The 18,032-nt window shown below is 39.1% G+C and overlaps 1 protein-coding gene across 2 annotated transcripts; it reads right to left on the reverse strand.

Moving 5' to 3' along the window:
• Nucleotides 1-3,069: 3,069 nt before the first annotated feature.
• rap1aa (RAP1A, member of RAS oncogene family a) lies at nt 3,070-17,063 on the reverse strand. Of its 2 annotated transcripts, XM_027001352.3 has the most exons (8): nt 16,885-17,063; nt 6,861-6,948; nt 6,572-6,640; nt 6,344-6,400; nt 5,954-6,094; nt 5,459-5,602; nt 5,121-5,248; nt 3,070-4,118 (listed from the first exon to the last, which is right to left on the reverse strand). In XM_027001352.3, exons 2-7 carry the CDS (start codon nt 6,915-6,917, stop codon nt 5,159-5,161), a joined length of 558 nt encoding a protein of 185 aa, XP_026857153.1. In that variant the 5' UTR covers nt 6,918-6,948; nt 16,885-17,063; the 3' UTR covers nt 3,070-4,118; nt 5,121-5,158. The 2 variants fall into 2 exon arrangements, with proteins under 2 accessions (XP_026857153.1, XP_081563591.1); XM_081707465.1 differs by lacking the exons at nt 6,861-6,948; nt 16,885-17,063 and adding an exon at nt 6,742-6,852.
• Between the last annotated feature and the right edge of the window lie 969 nt (nt 17,064-18,032).

Consider the following 18,032-nt stretch of genomic DNA (forward strand, 5'->3'; position numbering starts at 1 on the left):
TTGGGGGAAAAAAACAAACAAACAAAACAAGCTGTCTGTTCCTGCTTAGTCAAATTAACTAGTGTCAATCTGTTCATTGATTAACGCTCTGTTTAGGCAAGCGTTTAAGGCAGGGATATCAAACTACCAGTCAAAATACAAACAGTGCTGATTCTCCAACAATGCTCGAACAGTGCTGATTCTCCCCAGACCACCTGTGTTCACACACTCTGGAAAAGCATTATTGGAAACTTCCACTAATAATCTAATGCCTATATCATCTATATATAAACTTATGGATGCCACATTGTTGTCCGGATTCCTATATGACTACATTTTATAAAAGATATACATATAAAAATGTTACTACAGTTAATTGGCACAGCTGGCACAATGGTCTAGTTACAAATGTAAGCCACTTGCAGTACAATACCTCTATTTTATTAAATCCTTGGCAGGTCAATATGAAAGTCAGCACAATGATAAAATCAGGTTAGGCCAAATATTCACACTAAGTATTTTAGATATCCATTAGTATACTACATTAAAGTTATGAGCTTCAGTGCACACAGCAGGCTACATTATAATCTTCATAAGCACTTTTTTTTTTCTTTTTACTTAGTTATAAATTTTTTCCAAATTGACCAAATGTTACTGTGTTATTCTCTTATTAAACTCCTTCTATGCAATTACCTCATGTCTTATGTAGGTATTTTTGAATGGAAGAATTCACTAATTCACCAGTTTGTACATATTTAGTAAAGTGGGTAAACATTTGCTTAATATATAAAGTTACAGTCAAGAAACAAACATATGAATTAAAAGATACTACTCCACATCTCGCTAGACTGGGAGAAATGGAACAAGTTAGTGCCAAGTCTTCTGCTTCCTGTCATTCTCTCCTGTTTCCTCTGGTCTTTGAATTTGTAAACAAAGTAAATATGCATTAACTGTATAAGCCTTTTTAACTTACCCATCACAAGGACAACACAACAGGAGACTATGGAGGCATTGCTAGAATAACCTCTGATGCAAGAACATATCAACACAAAATAGACTAGTCAATGTAATGTGTTAAGTGCAAATAGCACTTGAGACCAGTCAATCGTGGAATTTAGATTTCATTTTCATTATATGCTTAATGTCAACTGTTTTATGTTGCAGTTCAACAGAAGCTACAGTAAGAAGCTTACACCAGAGACCTCCCGCATCCTTTTTTAAGCAAGCCAACTTCTTTATGTTCTTCATGTTCAACATCTGGCCAAAATCCCTCTTTATCAAATCTTAAATCAGACACAGATGACTTTTCATCTATTCAGCAGGCCATGAGAGAGGTCATCATGGTGCCCATGGGCCTAAAACCATGGTTTCTCCCAGAAGCCATAACTGCATGTGTGGTCACATTTCCTAGTGTTAGCTCACTTTTTGTTATATTCTCATTCTGTTACATTCTCATTGCTTGCTAATACCTTTAATGTAAAAGTCATCAAAATGAAATAAATACAGTTTGATAGAAACTCAGACATTGATAAACAACCATAATTTAAAAACTGATTCCATTTTTTTTAAATATCATAGACCCATCCAAGTGTTTTTCTCCTACTAAATTGCCATTTTGTTTTACAGAAGCTACTTTCTAGACCAAGACTCAAACCAGCTTCAGTCATACATAGTGCAGATGTCACAGATGACGATCAGTGCTGTGACTGTTACCATCGGACTCTTTAATATCAAGCTCTGAGGACATATATGCTCCCATGCACACTCAGACCCCACAAGCAAAACCAGCCCTCCGGACAAACAGGTGTGAGGGCAGAGAAGTTCATATGGAATTCACGAGCACCATTTGGCAGATATTTATTCCGATTCAGGAAGGAAGAGGTGGGAAGTGGGGCGTGCACATGGAAGGCTACAGCTGTTTTAGAACACATCCTTTCTCTCTCACGCAGTCATTCAAACACACAGGCTTTCGTGATAGAAGTGTATTTGAGCCCGTCTTGGAACCAGCTACCATAGCTTTGCTAGCTATCCTTTGTTCATTCTCAACACACAGCAAACTGCCCTTTTTTCCCCCCCTTTGTTCACCAGAAAATGGTCTGATAAAAAAGAAGAATAAAATGCATTTTATTCTTCTTTTTTAGTTTGACAGAATGGACAAAGTGAAATTAAAAATATTTCCAAGTCAGTGAGTCCACAAAGTGCATTGTTTGCCTTTAACCATTAAGCCTGAGAATTTCGCCATTCATTTTAAATCGCTTTCACAAAAATGAAGCAAAATACACCAATCTACTTCCCACACCACACACAGGTAACGACTAAACGCATCCTACTTTAAAATGACTGGTCAATCTAAAATCATTACCAAAACATAGAACACTGGCCATACACTAGAATTCTACTTAAGCTAATAATGCTTTTGTTCTTTAGTGAACGTCTTTCCCTAATTACAGGCAGACAGTCCACCAGAGGGCTGAAGCCCATGTTTAGTTAATATTTAAATCTAAAAAGACCTAAAAGTGATTTGATGTTAACTGTAAAAAGTGAAAGTAAAAAGTGGCAGCAGATAAGTAAAGCACGAGTTCTAAAAGCTAAAACAGCTCTGCCAACTAGAATTCTAAAAAACCCCACATGTAAAGAGCCTCTATGCTATTAAAAAATAAATCTTGTAAAAATAAAATATATGATTATAAAAATAATCGACTAATAAAGGGCGCACACAATAGGATGTTGAGCAAAGTCAGTGATTTGTTTCCCTCTAGTGGACAAAATCAATCATCCTCTCTGATCCAGATATAGCCTACATAGCTTCCTGCACCATGCCTTTGAACAACTTATTAAATGCAGTTAAAATGCAGACTAATATTAGACTAAAGGTATATTTTACAAACCTAACAGAAATGTGATACTGCTTTAAGGTTTTTTTAAGAATGTCACTTATGAGATGTACACTCAAATCAATATGAAATACATTTATTCAAAAAAAAAAAAAAAAAAAAAAAAAATTGTCAAACAAAACCAGCTAGAAACACCTAGCATCACCTTGACAACTAAGAGATTCATGAATAAGGAAATAAAATCAAACACTTGTGACACGATTATTCTTTTTACTTTGTCTGGTTGTTTGACAATGCAGTATTAACTGATTATTGGTTAAAACATGGAGAAGTCAACACTATCAAAGGGACAAGTTCATTCTTCTCCTAGACAGGCACAAAAACTGATCTAACCATCCAGAGGAAAGCAAATGCCTTAAACAAAATACAAAAGACGGAAGAAATTAATGAAAATGTACTAAAATTTAATAATTCATAAAAGCTGGAAAATTACCACTTTGAGTGTGACAGGAGAACACAGAAATATTAGAGTTGGCTTTAGTACAATATACTTTTTAGCACAAAAGACAGAAATCCATTGTGTTATTCTTCCCCATCTTTCAACATAAAACACTTCCCCCCAAACTCACAGATGCAAGAAAGAGAGAGAGAAAAAAAAAAAAAACAGCAGGAAAAAAATAATATATTAAAAAGACAGTAAAACTTTGAGGCTTCAAATATAAAACAAATTCACTCAGACTACTTGAGGATCTGGTCCAGATGAAGAGGAGAAAACCGCATACAGATTTACTTCTGCAGTAGAGCTTTGTAAGTCAAGGACATGGGCAGGAAAACCCACAAAACACATACAACAAAAAGTGTAATCTGAAAATGATTAGCCTTTTTCAAATATTAATAGGATTCGTTTCATCATTATTTAAAAATGTGCCCATTCTTGCTGAAGGTATCAATGAACATCACAAATTCCTCACTTCCTCCAGATGAATACAATGTTCTTGTTCCAATGTTCTATAGTACTTCTGTAAAAAAATGGCAACTGCAAAAATCATAAGCGCTTGAGACTGTTTCAGCATGTTTCATGGCTGGAGGGGAAAGGGAGGTTAGGATTTTTTGAGAAGGAAAAGCAGAAATGGAGAGCATGGGCAAAGTCCCACTTCTGCCCCCCCCTCCCTCTCTCGCTTACTCCCTTCTGCAAGATGAGGAGCAAGCCTTAGTCATGTTCTGCCTTTGCCAACACTGTTTCCAATAACTGGGAATGGGGCTGGAATGCTGGCCAGGAGGGCAACAGGTCTTCATTTCCGCATTCTACCAGAAACAGAAACAGGGTGACACGCATGTCCAGGAGATTTAAAAAAAAACAAAAAAAAAAAACAAAACACAACAACAAACACCCATCTCCCTCCTAACATTCAATGAAATCCCAAACTCCTGCATTACAAACACATCCTAGTTACCACCAGGAGGAGGCAATGTTTCTCTGAAGCTACACATCTAATCCATTTAATTCATACATGCTTTGAGTGTCTTAGATACTTCAGAAAACTAAATGACATAGCAATGCTGGGAATCTAAGCAGGTGTATAAATAATTGTAAAAAAATGCAACAGCAGCACTGTAGCAACAGTAACAGAGAGAAGGCATATTAAATATAATTAATTATATTGCATGCTTTCAAAGTAAGTGGGGGGGGTCATACTATAAAGCTATAAAATTTCTTTTAGAAACTAATATACTGGTGTGGCTGTGATACAATATTCTGCAAATGGGCAATTATTTACTTAAAGGCAAGACTTGATAAGGAACAAAAACACATGCTTATAGGTAACCTGCTATATGGGGTAGATTTCTACTGCATCTGAGATCAACGTTAGCATGTACACCAGCAAGAAAAGGTCAGGTACAGAAAAATAGGAGAGCGTGTAGTTGGAACTAGTACTGCCTGCGAAAAAAATACCCATTGTTCAAAAACAAACAAACAAAATGCTGTTTTTAATGCTGTTGCTTGCACAAGCCCATTTCAAAACTGAAACTGGATGCAGATTTATGCCTTGTGCAAAGCCCGGTTGCTACTTTTAAAAAGGAATAAAAGAAAAAGCAAAAAAAAAAAAAAAAAAAGTGAGAAAATACTGAAAAGTGCCTTTTAACCGCTGCCAAATCAACATCAGTCTTGGGGGTGAATTATGATTGTTGGGTTTACTGATTATCTGAGGGGCAATGCTGTGGCAGCATGTTCAGGGAAGGTGGAACTAAATGCTAATGGACAATCTCTAGTCTGCTTGTTATTAATGCATGCCCAGTGCAAATTACCTGGCTCAGAGCTGCTGCTGCGAGTGTGCATGTAGATTTTAGAGCAGTGTGCAGTTAGACTTCTTCTTGGCTTTCTTCTTTTCCACTGGTGTTTTTCTATTAATCTGTCTGACCAGGTCATAGAAGATCTGAAACACATACAAATTAGTTAGATTTAAAATGAGACCATTGTTATTACATAGATCAGTAGAGATATGTTCACAGAAGAACTCTGATCAACTAGAACGTCACATTGCTTGTCTGGACATACATTAAGAGGGGTTCGGATCGTGGACTATTCAGTAAATGCACATAGCTGTTGGGGTACAAGGGTAAAAGTCCAGTAGATTCTCACTCACCTCATTGACGTTGATCTTTGATTTGGCAGAGGACTCTAGAAAGGCACAGTTATTCCACTGGCGAGCAAGATTCTGGCCCTGCTCCTTCCCAACAACCCGCTCATCTTCCAGATCACACTTATTCCCCACTAGTATCATCGGTACCTAGACATAGCCAGCAACACCACACATGACCTCCTTTAAATGTGCATGCACTATAGCTGAGCAACTGGGACTCAACTCCAAATTGCTGATATCTTAATACAATAGTGAATTCATGTTTAATCTGTGTCGAACTCAGGGACTTCTTTACATTTGGCCTAGTGATCTGAAATTTGACAAAATGGAAATAGTTTCCAGAATTAGATATAAATGACATCAGTATTATGATTTGTAACGTAGGACCTGGTCATAAGGACAAGACATAGCATTTGATTCTGTAGGGTTAGCATCAAAACTACAAGGGTTTAGACTTTAGGTTTAAAAAGCTATACATATTGAAGCAGCAATGCTCACGTCCTCTGTGTCTTTGACCCGTAAGATCTGTTCTCTCAAGTCCTGCAGGTCGTTAAAGGTGGACTGTGCCGTGATGGAATAGACCAGAGCAAAGCCCTGCCCGTTCTTCATATACAGATCCCTCATTGCTGTGAACTGCTCCTATAAAATCACACAGACATACAATCTGGGTTTAAGGATCTCTTACATCTTTGACATGCACATTAGCTCTGCATCCCATAGTCTAATCTTAAAACAAATTAATTATCCGAAAGACTCTGGGTAGGGTCCTATAGCTATACTCAGTATAAAGTAAACTAATCTACTTTAGGGTTAACCCAGCAGTTTTTGCTCTATGGAGCACTCTATGGATCTCACATTTTAGTCCGTATAGTTAGATATTGTACTTACTGTTCCTGCTGTGTCGAGGATTTCTAGCATGCATTGCTGGCCGTCCACTTCTACTTGCTAGAGGGACAGAAGGAGCGCAAGCATATGAGAGGGTGAGCATACAAGCAGGAAGGCAAAGGCAACAGCAGCAAAAGAAAAAAGCAAAACGAAACAAACCAGTCCCCTCTACCACCCAAAAAATAAAGAGAAAATAAAATATTCACACAAACACCCCCCCCACAAAATTACCTTCCTATAGGAGTCTTCTATTGTTGGGTCATATTTTTCCACAAATATTCCCTGAACAAACTGGACTGTCTGTGGAGAAGAGAGACAGAAAGTGAGACAATGCCTACTGCGCATCCACACTGCGATCAATGGCACAATTAGGCAGTGGTCAAATGGAAGCATTTACGCACCTGCAAACTACTCAAATACATGGGAAAGAACTGGACCTATGGGTCTGATGCATCATGCTTTGATGCATTTGAAAGTCATCATTATCGTCAAATGGTTTAGGTTGTGCTTTCTCTCTTACCAGTGCAGACTTCCCCACACCTCCTGAGCCCAAGACCACAAGCTTATATTCACGCATGCTGGGGTCTCTGTGTGTACACCTCTACGGCCTGCCAACAAAGCAGAGAAAGACCCAGCACAAGTCATTGCAAATAACATACATCACAGAGTGTTCGCCTGCTGGTCCCACGCTGTGGAAAGTTGTAAATACTCAGAGCGACAGAACAAAACAGATCAACCTCCCAAAAGAATGTGGCATTCCTCAGAGTGTACCATACCTGTCCATCTGCCCAATTACCTCCTCAACTTTAGCCACTGCCAACTCTGACTGTCTCAATCGTCCAGCAGACAGCACCACCCACTCAGGGAAATGAGAGTGTGCGCATGTTTTGCCCGAGACGCATGGAGCCACCTTTCAAACAGTTGCTCTCACGGCGCAGCACAGCCATGGGACATGCATGCGAACTGGCGAACAGGAAAGCCCAGCACCGTGGAACAACGGCACCAGAAAGGAACAAGTCCTGCTCACAGACTCGCAGCATTACTGGTTTTGGCATCCCGGGGTCAAGATAATATGATGCCACTCTCCTTGGCAACTTTACACCCGGAAGCTTAAGGAGCAAATTATAAAACAAAATGCATTTGAGGAGTTTTGTTTAGATATGCAGAGGGCACCTATTTAGTGACAGAAAGCGAAAAGGGTTTGCTGGTTTCTGTTAGGGCTATGGTTGACACAATGAGGTTGAAAAGAAAAGTTTAATGTGTAGCTACTGTCCGTCATCAAATTTCTATCTTCAAGCTGTCAAAACAGTCTCAGTTCTGTTGCAGTAGCTCTTCAGACAAAAAGCCAGCAGACGTGTGTGATAATGGCACAATTATGTCAGTTTAGCATAGCAGTCAGTCAATCACAGTTCTCACATTTATTTAGTCTCTGTTGGCTACATTTGCATGGATTAAGGCTGGTGGTACCTTGATCATGTTAGCTGGCCTGCTTAACTAGTTCTGCCACTTATTTTTATAATGCATTTTATATGTCTTAAAATCAATTTCCAAGAAACCTCAGTACAGTGATAAGTCCAAGAAATGGAGTGATGAAAACTACTCACTTGCATGCTTCCATTCTCCCTCCCTCCCTCGCTATTCCTGCCAGCTTTTCTCTCATCCCACATCTCCCGCTCAACAGTCCATATAAGGTTAGTTCACTCACTTCTCTCTCCCAGATCATTCCACAACAGCATCCACTTTCCATTGCATTCATCCATGCATTCTTTTCAATGACTGTATTGCAAGACCGATTATGCTGCCTTCCAAGTGCCACTGTTTGGTTACAAATGGGGAGCAAAAGTGCTGTGATGTACCGACAGTGAGGAGTCCAGGAGTTTGTAAACATGACTGGGTGTGTCTGCAGAAGGTTCTCTCTACATGCTCACTGTCTGACCTGAAGCAAGTGCAGGACAGTAATGCAGTTGTTTCCTCCCACAGCATCACAGGGAGACAAAACAAAAAGCACAAATCAACATCTTGATATGTTGACAAATGTTTGGTCAAACAAGTTTATTTTTACACAAGTACACAATATTGCAGTAAGCAGGAGCCACCAACAGACAGATCTTGCAGACCCCACTGTGGACAGCCAGCTTCATGACATGAGGGGGAATTTCTGCTAGGCATGTTCTTAGTACAGCTGAAACAATGCACACAAGACACGTGGGCACGATTTCCCTATCTGCTGGAAATCGGCACATTTGTTTTGTTTTATTTGACCATGAAGCACACTGCAGTTCTGGCTGGTTTGTGTGATTATAACAACCACATTACTGCTGCATATCCACATGCTGGTAAACCAACTCCTCGAAACTACAACAAAGTTAGGTGAACCTGTGACTGGCCCACAGGGCTGACTCAGACTGCATTTACTAATCAGTCCAGCGCAAACTGAACCATTTCTACACTTTGCTGCCTAGTCAAATGTGGATTCATGCCACTGTAGCAACCCCTATGTACTACATTGCAGTACCAACCACACACACCTCATTAGCATTGCTAACGCACGCCTCAGCATGGCAAAACAATGGGAGAATGGTACGAAGCAAGTACTGTCCTTCAACCAGGCAAACAAACAAGTTCTTATATTAGCACAAATATGTCAAATTCAGGCTACCTTCAATATTACAACAGCTACAATATTAAAACACAAAAGAATATCCATAAAAGATATACTTGCAAAATGTATAAGGAATATTCATGTTGGTTTGAATGCCTCTATACTCCAGACCAGTAGGACTACAGGTGAAGCCTTCCCAGTGAGTGCTGCTACAGACCTGTGCAGACTAAATAGACAGCACCAACTGGCTTTGAGCTATGTGGAGTGCTAGCAGGCTCCCATGCAGAGCTGATAATACTAGCTGCAGCTCTGTATTGGTGGCAGGTGCAGAGATATCAAACAGCAGGCCTAAACAGGCAGCTCCTTACTGCTCGATAAACTGGCAGTTAATCTCTCGCTTGCTCATTTCCAGTGATAAGAGCTGCAAGCAGCGATTGTTAGGCTGCTTTAATCAATCACTCATGCAGACACAAAATTTAACTGCATACAAACTCAGTGCTTAGTCAAAACTGGCACAGGACTAGAGAAAGGGCAAACAGCTGAGAGAAAGGGCATGGAATATATTTTTGACTTCAAAAGACCAAAAGCGGGGGGAAAAAAAAAGAAGAAGAGAGAAAGCAAAATTAAATCACAACACTTCTTGTTTAAATGGAGAGACTCATGTTCGTTATGTATTCTAAAAATGATCAACTATTACATCCCATTTAGTAATATTCCCCAGCAAGAGGAAAAAATAAATAAAACAAACACTCAAAAAGAGCACAATGAAGAGTCATGACATTTGTATTCGCAGATGGCCCTGACCAACCAGGATGTTCCAAAATCTTCCACTAGTTTTCTCTCATAGTGCTGTCATGGAGGTCAAGTAGATGGTAGTACCTCCACAAAACCACCCGGTATTGTTCATTTTCAGGGGGTTGGAAAATGTAATCAAATGTTCATAATGGTGAGAAAGTGTCTGCCTCCAGTTCTGGAGATCGGGTGGCTGTGATCACAGCCTGCGCATGCTTCTATGTCCCAATGAGTTGAAGCCCTGACAACGCCCTATACAACAGTCTGGAGTGTGTGCAATGAAACTCAAAACATACGCACCAGCTGCAAATGACAACTCCCTACTTAAACTGTTCCCAGAAGGCAAGCAGAGTTTACTGACTATGCCAGGCAAGAGGGGAAGACTGAGTAACAGCAAATGACTGCATGGTTGGACAAGCTGTGTAAAAACAGTTTCATTAACATTTACAAAAACAAACAGCACATCACACTCATGTGTCTAGCTCTTGCAGAGCAATGAGCCCACATCAAATCTCTCACTACCTACAGATACATTCCTGTATGGCTTACAACTGAGGGATCAGAACAACAGATGACCGTTTCAAATCTGCGTTCGTTCCAGACATCCAGAGAAGCAGAAGCCTTCATTCCACCCTACGGTCAAGTGCTTTTCACAGTTGCCTTTTCAGCATCTTCATGAAGTCTCTGCAGAATCCACAACCAACATAAGTGACAGTAAACAAAGAATGAGAACGCATCATTCGCAGCTACGTATCCGTGACTTAATCGTGTTCATTTATCCTGCTCAGTAACTCGGCAGACTCAGTATCCATTGGAACAAATGGTATGCTGTTTATAGGTTACTACTTGCTTGCAAAAAAAAAAAAAAAGGTTCATTAATAAAAATTTTGTACCAAACAATTTTTTTTCTAGCCAACAAACCAAATGCAGAAAGCTCTGTACTGAGCTGTTTCCAATAATATCTTATGCAAAAGCTAGCTTAGCATTTAATTTGTCTTGACACGCAACAGGTCATCTGACCCAGTGACTGATGCAAGAACTCAGCTCATTTCAATTATATTTGTATAGCACTTTTTACAAATGTTGTCAAAGCAGTTTCATGGATATCCAGATCAGCAAGTAATCCATGCTGAAAGAAAATCTCCCAGCTGCCTGGAAAAAAAAAAAAATAGAACCAATTAAAATAAAAACTGATTCAACTAATAGGGCACACTTTCAGTTTTGATACCAGCAGCAAAAGCATTGGTGTGAGAGATCACAGCACATCAGGAGACAGACACTCTCAGAACAGTGAGTGCGCTGTCAAAACATTGCCTTTGAGGCACTCCCTTTGCTGGGCTTTGTTCCCAGCTGAGCCTTGAAACAACCCTGTAAATACCACTGTGGTCAAGGATACAAACGAATCAGACTTAATAGATCTACTGACCACACCATCTGCTCAGGGGAAAGTCTGAGTGACATACCACAGACTTGCTCACGTACTGGCCGAAACGACTAAGGTATTATCTAATAAAGGAAGCAACTGCACCACATCCACAAGAAGTTTAAAGCTCAATGAAGTAGTTTTGTCCCCTTTCACTGTCCCCGTGCCTCTAACCACACACGCACATGCACACTGACATCAATGACTCCAGATAATTTCCCCGTAAAAGTATAGCCTGAACAATCTGTCCTGAAGGGAACATTGAGCAGCATGTTAAATGCAAAGCTCAGATTCCTATTACACACCAAGCATGGTTCTGTACTATGCCTTTAAACCAAAATGGATAGACACACCATTCAGCTGCATTTCAGAAATACATCACAGAGGATTTGAAGTGGCCTAGCATCAGCGTGGTCTCCCTGGCCAATAGTTTGGCCTGGAAAACAGTACACTTTCAGTCATTATAGTGGTGGTCTACAATAGTTCCCTAATCACAGCCAGGACATAAGAATAGGCATGGTTTTGGTTTCATTAGTTATTTAGCCCATTATTTACTGCAAATTATTATGAACCACCTTACTAAAGTTATAGACACTGGTCACTGTATTCACCGACGTGCTGACTTCAAAAAATAAAATAAAATAAACAATTACTTTCATAAACTAAAGTGAAAATATATAGGCCATCATTAAAACTAAATGGAAAAAAATATTTGTTACAAAAAACAAACCAAATTTTTAAATTATGACGACAATACAACTAGTTAAAAAAAACCCCACAACATTTCTCTAAACACTGAAAATAAATGAGTAAGCTTACTAGATGTCCAATGAAAACTAGGCCCAAGTCACTTGTCTACAGTATTATCTGCTTTTAAAATTTAACACCAGCACAGAGATCTCACCAGAATTTGAAGCAGAGGAAAAGAAAATGAACCTGCATTTACCATAAATTCTGGATTATTCCAGTGATCACCTGATGTCTACACCACAGATAACTGCTGCCAGCTAGGCTGCCATCAGTTCAAACGAGAATACCCTGGTGTATGATGTCTCAGATAGAGGGTTGCAAAGATCAAACTACTTGGATGATTGAGGGAAAAGTTTTTCACTGCTGGAGATACATTTTGCTTACTTGTAGGTCAAGCTAATAAATTTAGCATTGAAAATGACAGCAACAACAAAAACAATCAAATCCAAAATCAAGTGAGACCTCTGGAACTAGCCAATGCTAGTTTGAGTATTCTGTTAGGCTATTATTTTAATATGACTCCTATTATTCTATAGACATACTAAAAGATATCAGCAAATCCCATGAAAGTGTGATTAATAATAATAAATTATTATTAACTGGGGAATGTTATATACCTGGTCAGAAATTCTAAGCATCTCAGAGAGCCAGCCTAGGTCTTCATGTCCACAGGCAAACTGATATGGTCAGTTTCAAACCACTGATCAATGGGGTTTCAAAAGCAATTGAGAAAATAATTGCTCCTCATTAAGCATTGACTCCTTATTAGAAATTATTCAGAGGTCACAATGTGTCGCCAATTTAGTTATTGGTAAGCAAGATGAGAAAACAATCAGGTCCTTCTGGAAAACAATGACGTTTTGCGTGCAAGATATTACACTAGTGAGGTTAGCAGCATACTGTACCTAAAGCAGAGAAGGTGGCTTTGCTCCTAAGCAGTTTATCTACATTTAAAAAGAAGACAGCACCCCACTCTTCATATAGCTACATCAGAAGTGAGCAGAGAGCAAAAGACATGTGAAATTAGAAAAAGGAAACTAGTACTGCAAATAAGCCTCACCTTTTTCTATACATGCACAAGACTGTGGTACTAGACCATTAGAGGACATTATAATACAGTGCCTACAGAAAATCATACCCCATCAAAATCCTTGCCTTGTCACATTATACCAGGAAAATAAAACCTGAAAGTCAGGTTTACACAGTATAACCCTCCAATGTTTTGTTTTATTTTTATCTGCCAAATTAGAATTTAAATTAGTAAAATGCCTGCTTTGGATAGGTAACCAGCCCCTTAAAGTAATCATTATAAACTCCATCAGATACAACCATCACCTTCCAGATCATACACCAGACTAATTGGCCCACACCTGACATCAACTGCCATGGCTTTGGTTTTATTCTGATCTAATCAGCCATTCCTTGGGGATTCCACTACTAGTATTGCAGGTTAAATACTAACATTCACCATGATTGGATAGCTGATTTCAAAAAGGGCTCCATGGTTGTGGAAAGGCACAAGAGGAGGATACAAAAAGATTCCAGCAGCTTTAACTACACCTCCGAGTACCGTTCAGATCGTCATCATCATCAAGAAGTAGAAAGCATATGAAATTACCAACACCCTGCTCGGATTGAGCCATCCCTCCAAACTGGATGACCAAGCCAGGAGGACATTGATAAGAGAAGCTTTGAGAAGAGGCCAATGGCAACTTTGAAGAACCTACAAGTCCGTATGGCTGAGAGTGGTCAGTCTGTGCATGTGAATCTCACAAGCTTTACACAATGTTGATAGCAAGAAAGAAAACATGCCATGATGAGTGTCATTTGCACTTTGCAAAAACATTCAGAAGATTCTAATATTATGTAGCAAAACGTTTTACGGTCAGACGAGACCAAGATTGATCTTTTAGGAATTAACTCCAAGCAGTACGTTTGGTGAAAACCAAACACAGCACATCAAAGACACACCATACCTACCGTGAAGCACGGTGGTGGCAACATTATGTTATGGAGATGTTTCTCTTCAGCTAAAACTGGGTAATTGGTTAGGATTGTAGGGCAAATTGATGCTGCCAAGTACAACAAAATTCTTGAGGAAAACACGACAGCAGAAGACGGTCAAGAGGTTCTCCTTCCAGCACGACGACCCTAAACACACCGCCCAAAAAAAAAGGGCAGTGGCTTAAGGGGAGGAAGGTGAATGTAGCCAAGTCAGCACCTTACCAGTGCATTACCAGTCACCACAAAATTTGACTGAACTCGAACAATTCTGGATAGAAGAATGGGAAAAGCTGGTAGAAACCATATCTGACTCATGGCTGTAATTAAAGCAAAAAAATAAAAATAAAATAAAGTGGCTCTACAAAGTACTAAATAAAGGGACTGATCAATTTTCCAACCCTGTTATTCTAGTTTTTAATTTTTGTATTAATTTTCAGAAGTTTCCTTTTTCTCTCTGATTATTTGAATATTGCAAAGCAAAATGTGTAAAAGCTGGAGAAATGAGTTTTGATTTCTGGCTGTAAGACAAAAAAGGTGACTTTCTCTAGGCACTGTATTAAAATGAATATATGTTAGGAATAAAGTGAGTGATGGGACTAAAGATAGAATTTGTGTGTGAAGGAGACTACATGGGGGGGGGGGGGACTGTCAAGCTCATCAGCTCAGCTGTTTGTGTATGAAATGTATGAAATGCCACTGTGAGTGGTTGCCAAGAACTGGAGAGCTCTCCCCGTATTCATACTCCACCATAAAAGATACTGCCCACACAAGCAGCACTGCAGGCATCGATGGACATAACCAACAAGACAAAAAACAAGTCAGGTTCTGGACTGTGGATTAAGTGTAGGCTTGTGTAAAGTTATTAGGAGCTAATGGTTTTCCCAGACACAGATTAAACCTAAACAAAAACAAACAAGAAAACATTCAATCAATCATTTCAGTCTAAGGCATGGTTTACTGTCTAGACAGATAACCCACAATTACCATGATTACTTCACTTGCATGCAAAACCCTGAGCTGACCAAAAGGATGTATGAAGTAAGATTTCTGTTTTTCCATGGCAACAGTGATATGATAATCTTGAGATTGTAACTACTTATGCAAAATGTATCCATTTTAAAATAATGATTAATAAGCAATCTACATTCTCATAACTCAGGTTTTTCCCTTCAACTGGTCAGCCTTTTCTGAATTGTCATTTAGCATTGTGTTGTAGGCAAAAGACTCCTGATTGAAGTGCATATTTTTCCATTTGTGACCTTATATTAACAATACAAAACCAAACACCTTTTTTCCTTCATGTTTTCAGCACAATTACAATTTTTTAAAAACATGAATAATTCCTGCAGAAATGTATCAAACCCATGACAAATTCAGTGTTTATTTACTTTGATGGAATAATTCGTGTACAATTTGTCAAGACATTTTATTAATGCTTGCATAATAAGACTATGTTAGGATTACATAAAATCTTATTTAAACTCAGGGGTGAAAACACAAATCAAGGATACATTTGTGTAAATCCTTCTCATAAGTCATGTGACCTAAAATGTGAATGACTTGATATGCGCACAGGACATAAGTTTAAATGTTTTTAAAAACGTTTAGTATAAAAAATATAGAAGAAACATGTGCTGCTCACAACGTAAAGAGAACAGGCAATAACAGAAAATGTAGTTAGTGTTGCATCTGTATACAGAAGAACGAGCAGGTAGAGAGTAGGCCGACTCAGTATCGTCGATAAGCGTTGTCGTGCCACAAACAGCTACAACAGCATTACCTCTATATAGCTAGGTTAAGCGTGCTCCGGTGAAAATTGATAGGATAATTACCCTTAAAACAGCACATGCATGTCTTTAATAGTTTCTTAGCTAGCCAAGTTAGCACACTGAGGTACGTTCATGTACGGTTATACTGGAATACAATATACTTGGCGCCAATCGAAAGCTTACAAACTGTCAATGTCCCCATGTTCAGCCAACTAGGTATTCTGATTGTCAGTACCGAGACTAATGAAACTTGCCAAGATAGCTATCTGTATAAACTCATTGGTCTAAGAGTTAATATTAACTCTTTGTAAGTTACACACAGGAAATATGAAAGTACCTGCTAGTTTCATGTGTAAAGTAGGGTTAAGCATAGGTAGCTACTATAACTAGCTAGCAAGCTAACATAACTGTCACATGTACTAACTAGGCTAGATAAGATAACTAAATAAGTTGACTCGTCGATGGAACCGCAAATTAAGGTACCATAAACTAATTAGCTAGCTCAGTCTGAGACGTTAACTAGCAGTCTGAGACGTTAGTTAGCTAGCTATAAAAGATTATATTTGAACGTAACACGCTAATCTTAGCAAGCTAAGCTAACCTAGCCAAACTGCGGTATGACATCTGTTGACGTTAACTCGACATCCACCTAACGTTAGCTGCTTTGGACCTCTATATATAACGTTATCTAACTAGCATAGATAGCGTTAGCTAACTTTTAGCTAGCGCTCTCTTTTTGGTAATTTAGGTAACCTAGCGATGTATTTATTAGAATAAACCTAAACAAACGTAACCGGTCAGCCGCGAACTATTCTGGGCATATGAAGAAAACCTTCACGTGAATATAGACAGGCACTGAAGACAACGCAGAAAGTTTTAAATTGTGTAGCGACACCTAATTTGACGCCGCCATATTCAAGCTTTGAAATGCATGGTACGAGACGACAGCAATTCTTTTAGCTTAGCCTGCCAATGCTAACCAGCTAACTAACCAAACATTGCAATGGTTCATGCGGGGCTAGCGACGTCTGCTATCTCTGTAGCTCAGCAGCGTACGCCGGCCTGTACTTATGTGCCCAGTTTTTAAGATATCCATACCACCGAGACCTTCCTATTCAGACTCGGAGTCGATCTTAAATTCCTGGGTCGTAAACAAGCTACTCTGATTTCACGAAGAAACCCTTAAAGTTGGCTGTGTACTCACCGTGTCTTGTCCTCCCCGCCGATCCTCTGGCGTTGAGAACAACTCCTGGCTCACTGTTGCAAACGTCATTCTCCTACTTCCCACTGGCGTCCTTAAAAGGGCAATGGTGCAGATATGCTGAGGTGAAGAGGTTTGGCTAATGTTAGTAATACAGCGACTAAGCAGCGCCTGTAAGTTCGTAAATTAGTTGCGGAGACAGCTTCAGAAAGGCTGCAGGAGCTGTTCGTAGGCATGCGACTAGACTACGTAAACAAATTTCTCAGAGTTTGCAACGGGTTCAACGGGTTTGCAGTAGCTCATTGCCCAGTTTAAAAACAGCGTAGATCTAGCCTATAAAATCATAAGGCCCGTGATAAATTCGAATAAGTTATAAACACTGGATTACTTTTATACGCAAATAATTAATTGTAATATTTCATGTAGTCAGGACACATGTAGGCCTATCGTAAAAAGATTTGCTGCATGTACACATTTTTACTGGGCAAGTAGGACTAAGGTATGAGCGAGGTTTTATGCAGCACAACCATTTAATTTCCAATACAATGTTACATAGCACACAAACATAAATGCAATGCTGTGAAGTTGGGAATTCAAAAAGAAGTACTGAAGGGAGTGCAGGATTTTCCTCAGCTGGAGTTTCCAGAAACAACCCCTGGCTACTCATTGTTCAAATATAGCTGAGGAAACAGATGCAGTCAGACAGTAGGAAACATCTGAGATCTGTTTGGGCGTGTGTTCCCCAGCCAGCGCTGTCTGTAACCATGAATGTCAAATGAACATTTGTAGGTTAACTAACCAAGGTGTAGATTTTTGTGGGTTACAAAGATAAATAGAATCTTTGGTGTCAGCCTACAGTATTTTGAACAAAAGGGAGTGGTGGATCATCTAGTTTTATCTTCAAGAATTATAAAGTACTTTAAAGCTGATGTAAGCCATTTTTAAAAACACTTTAGCTAAACTGTCTTTACATCCTTTGCAGCTACCATTTTGTCCTTTATACCCATGTTGTGCCTATTTTTATTTATATATTAATTTGTAAATTAGTGCTGGAATACACATGCATATATGTGTGCAAAGTATTAAATCAAAGTCACAAAATCAAAGTCTGTTATGTCTTGTTGCAGCTAAATTTTTCTCCCATTTTTCTC

Source organism: Electrophorus electricus, chromosome 25, assembly GCF_041902795.1.
Source record: "Electrophorus electricus isolate QZ-2024a chromosome 25, ASM4190279v1, whole genome shotgun sequence".
NCBI lineage: Eukaryota > Metazoa > Chordata > Actinopteri > Gymnotiformes > Gymnotidae > Electrophorus > Electrophorus electricus.

Bases quoted from the DNA above. Each gene is read 5' to 3' on its own strand.
- rap1aa (XM_027001352.3), bottom strand. From the start codon at position 6,917: ATGCGTGAATATAAGCTTGTGGTCTTGGGCTCAGGAGGTGTGGGGAAG. The intron at 6,095-6,343 runs GTAAGTACAATA...GTGATTTTATAG, and splicing joins TCCTCGACACAGCAGGAACA to GAGCAGTTCACAGCAATGAG. The intron at 5,249-5,458 runs GTGAGTGAGAAT...TATGTGTTTCAG, and splicing joins CAAAGATCAACGTCAATGAG to ATCTTCTATGACCTGGTCAG.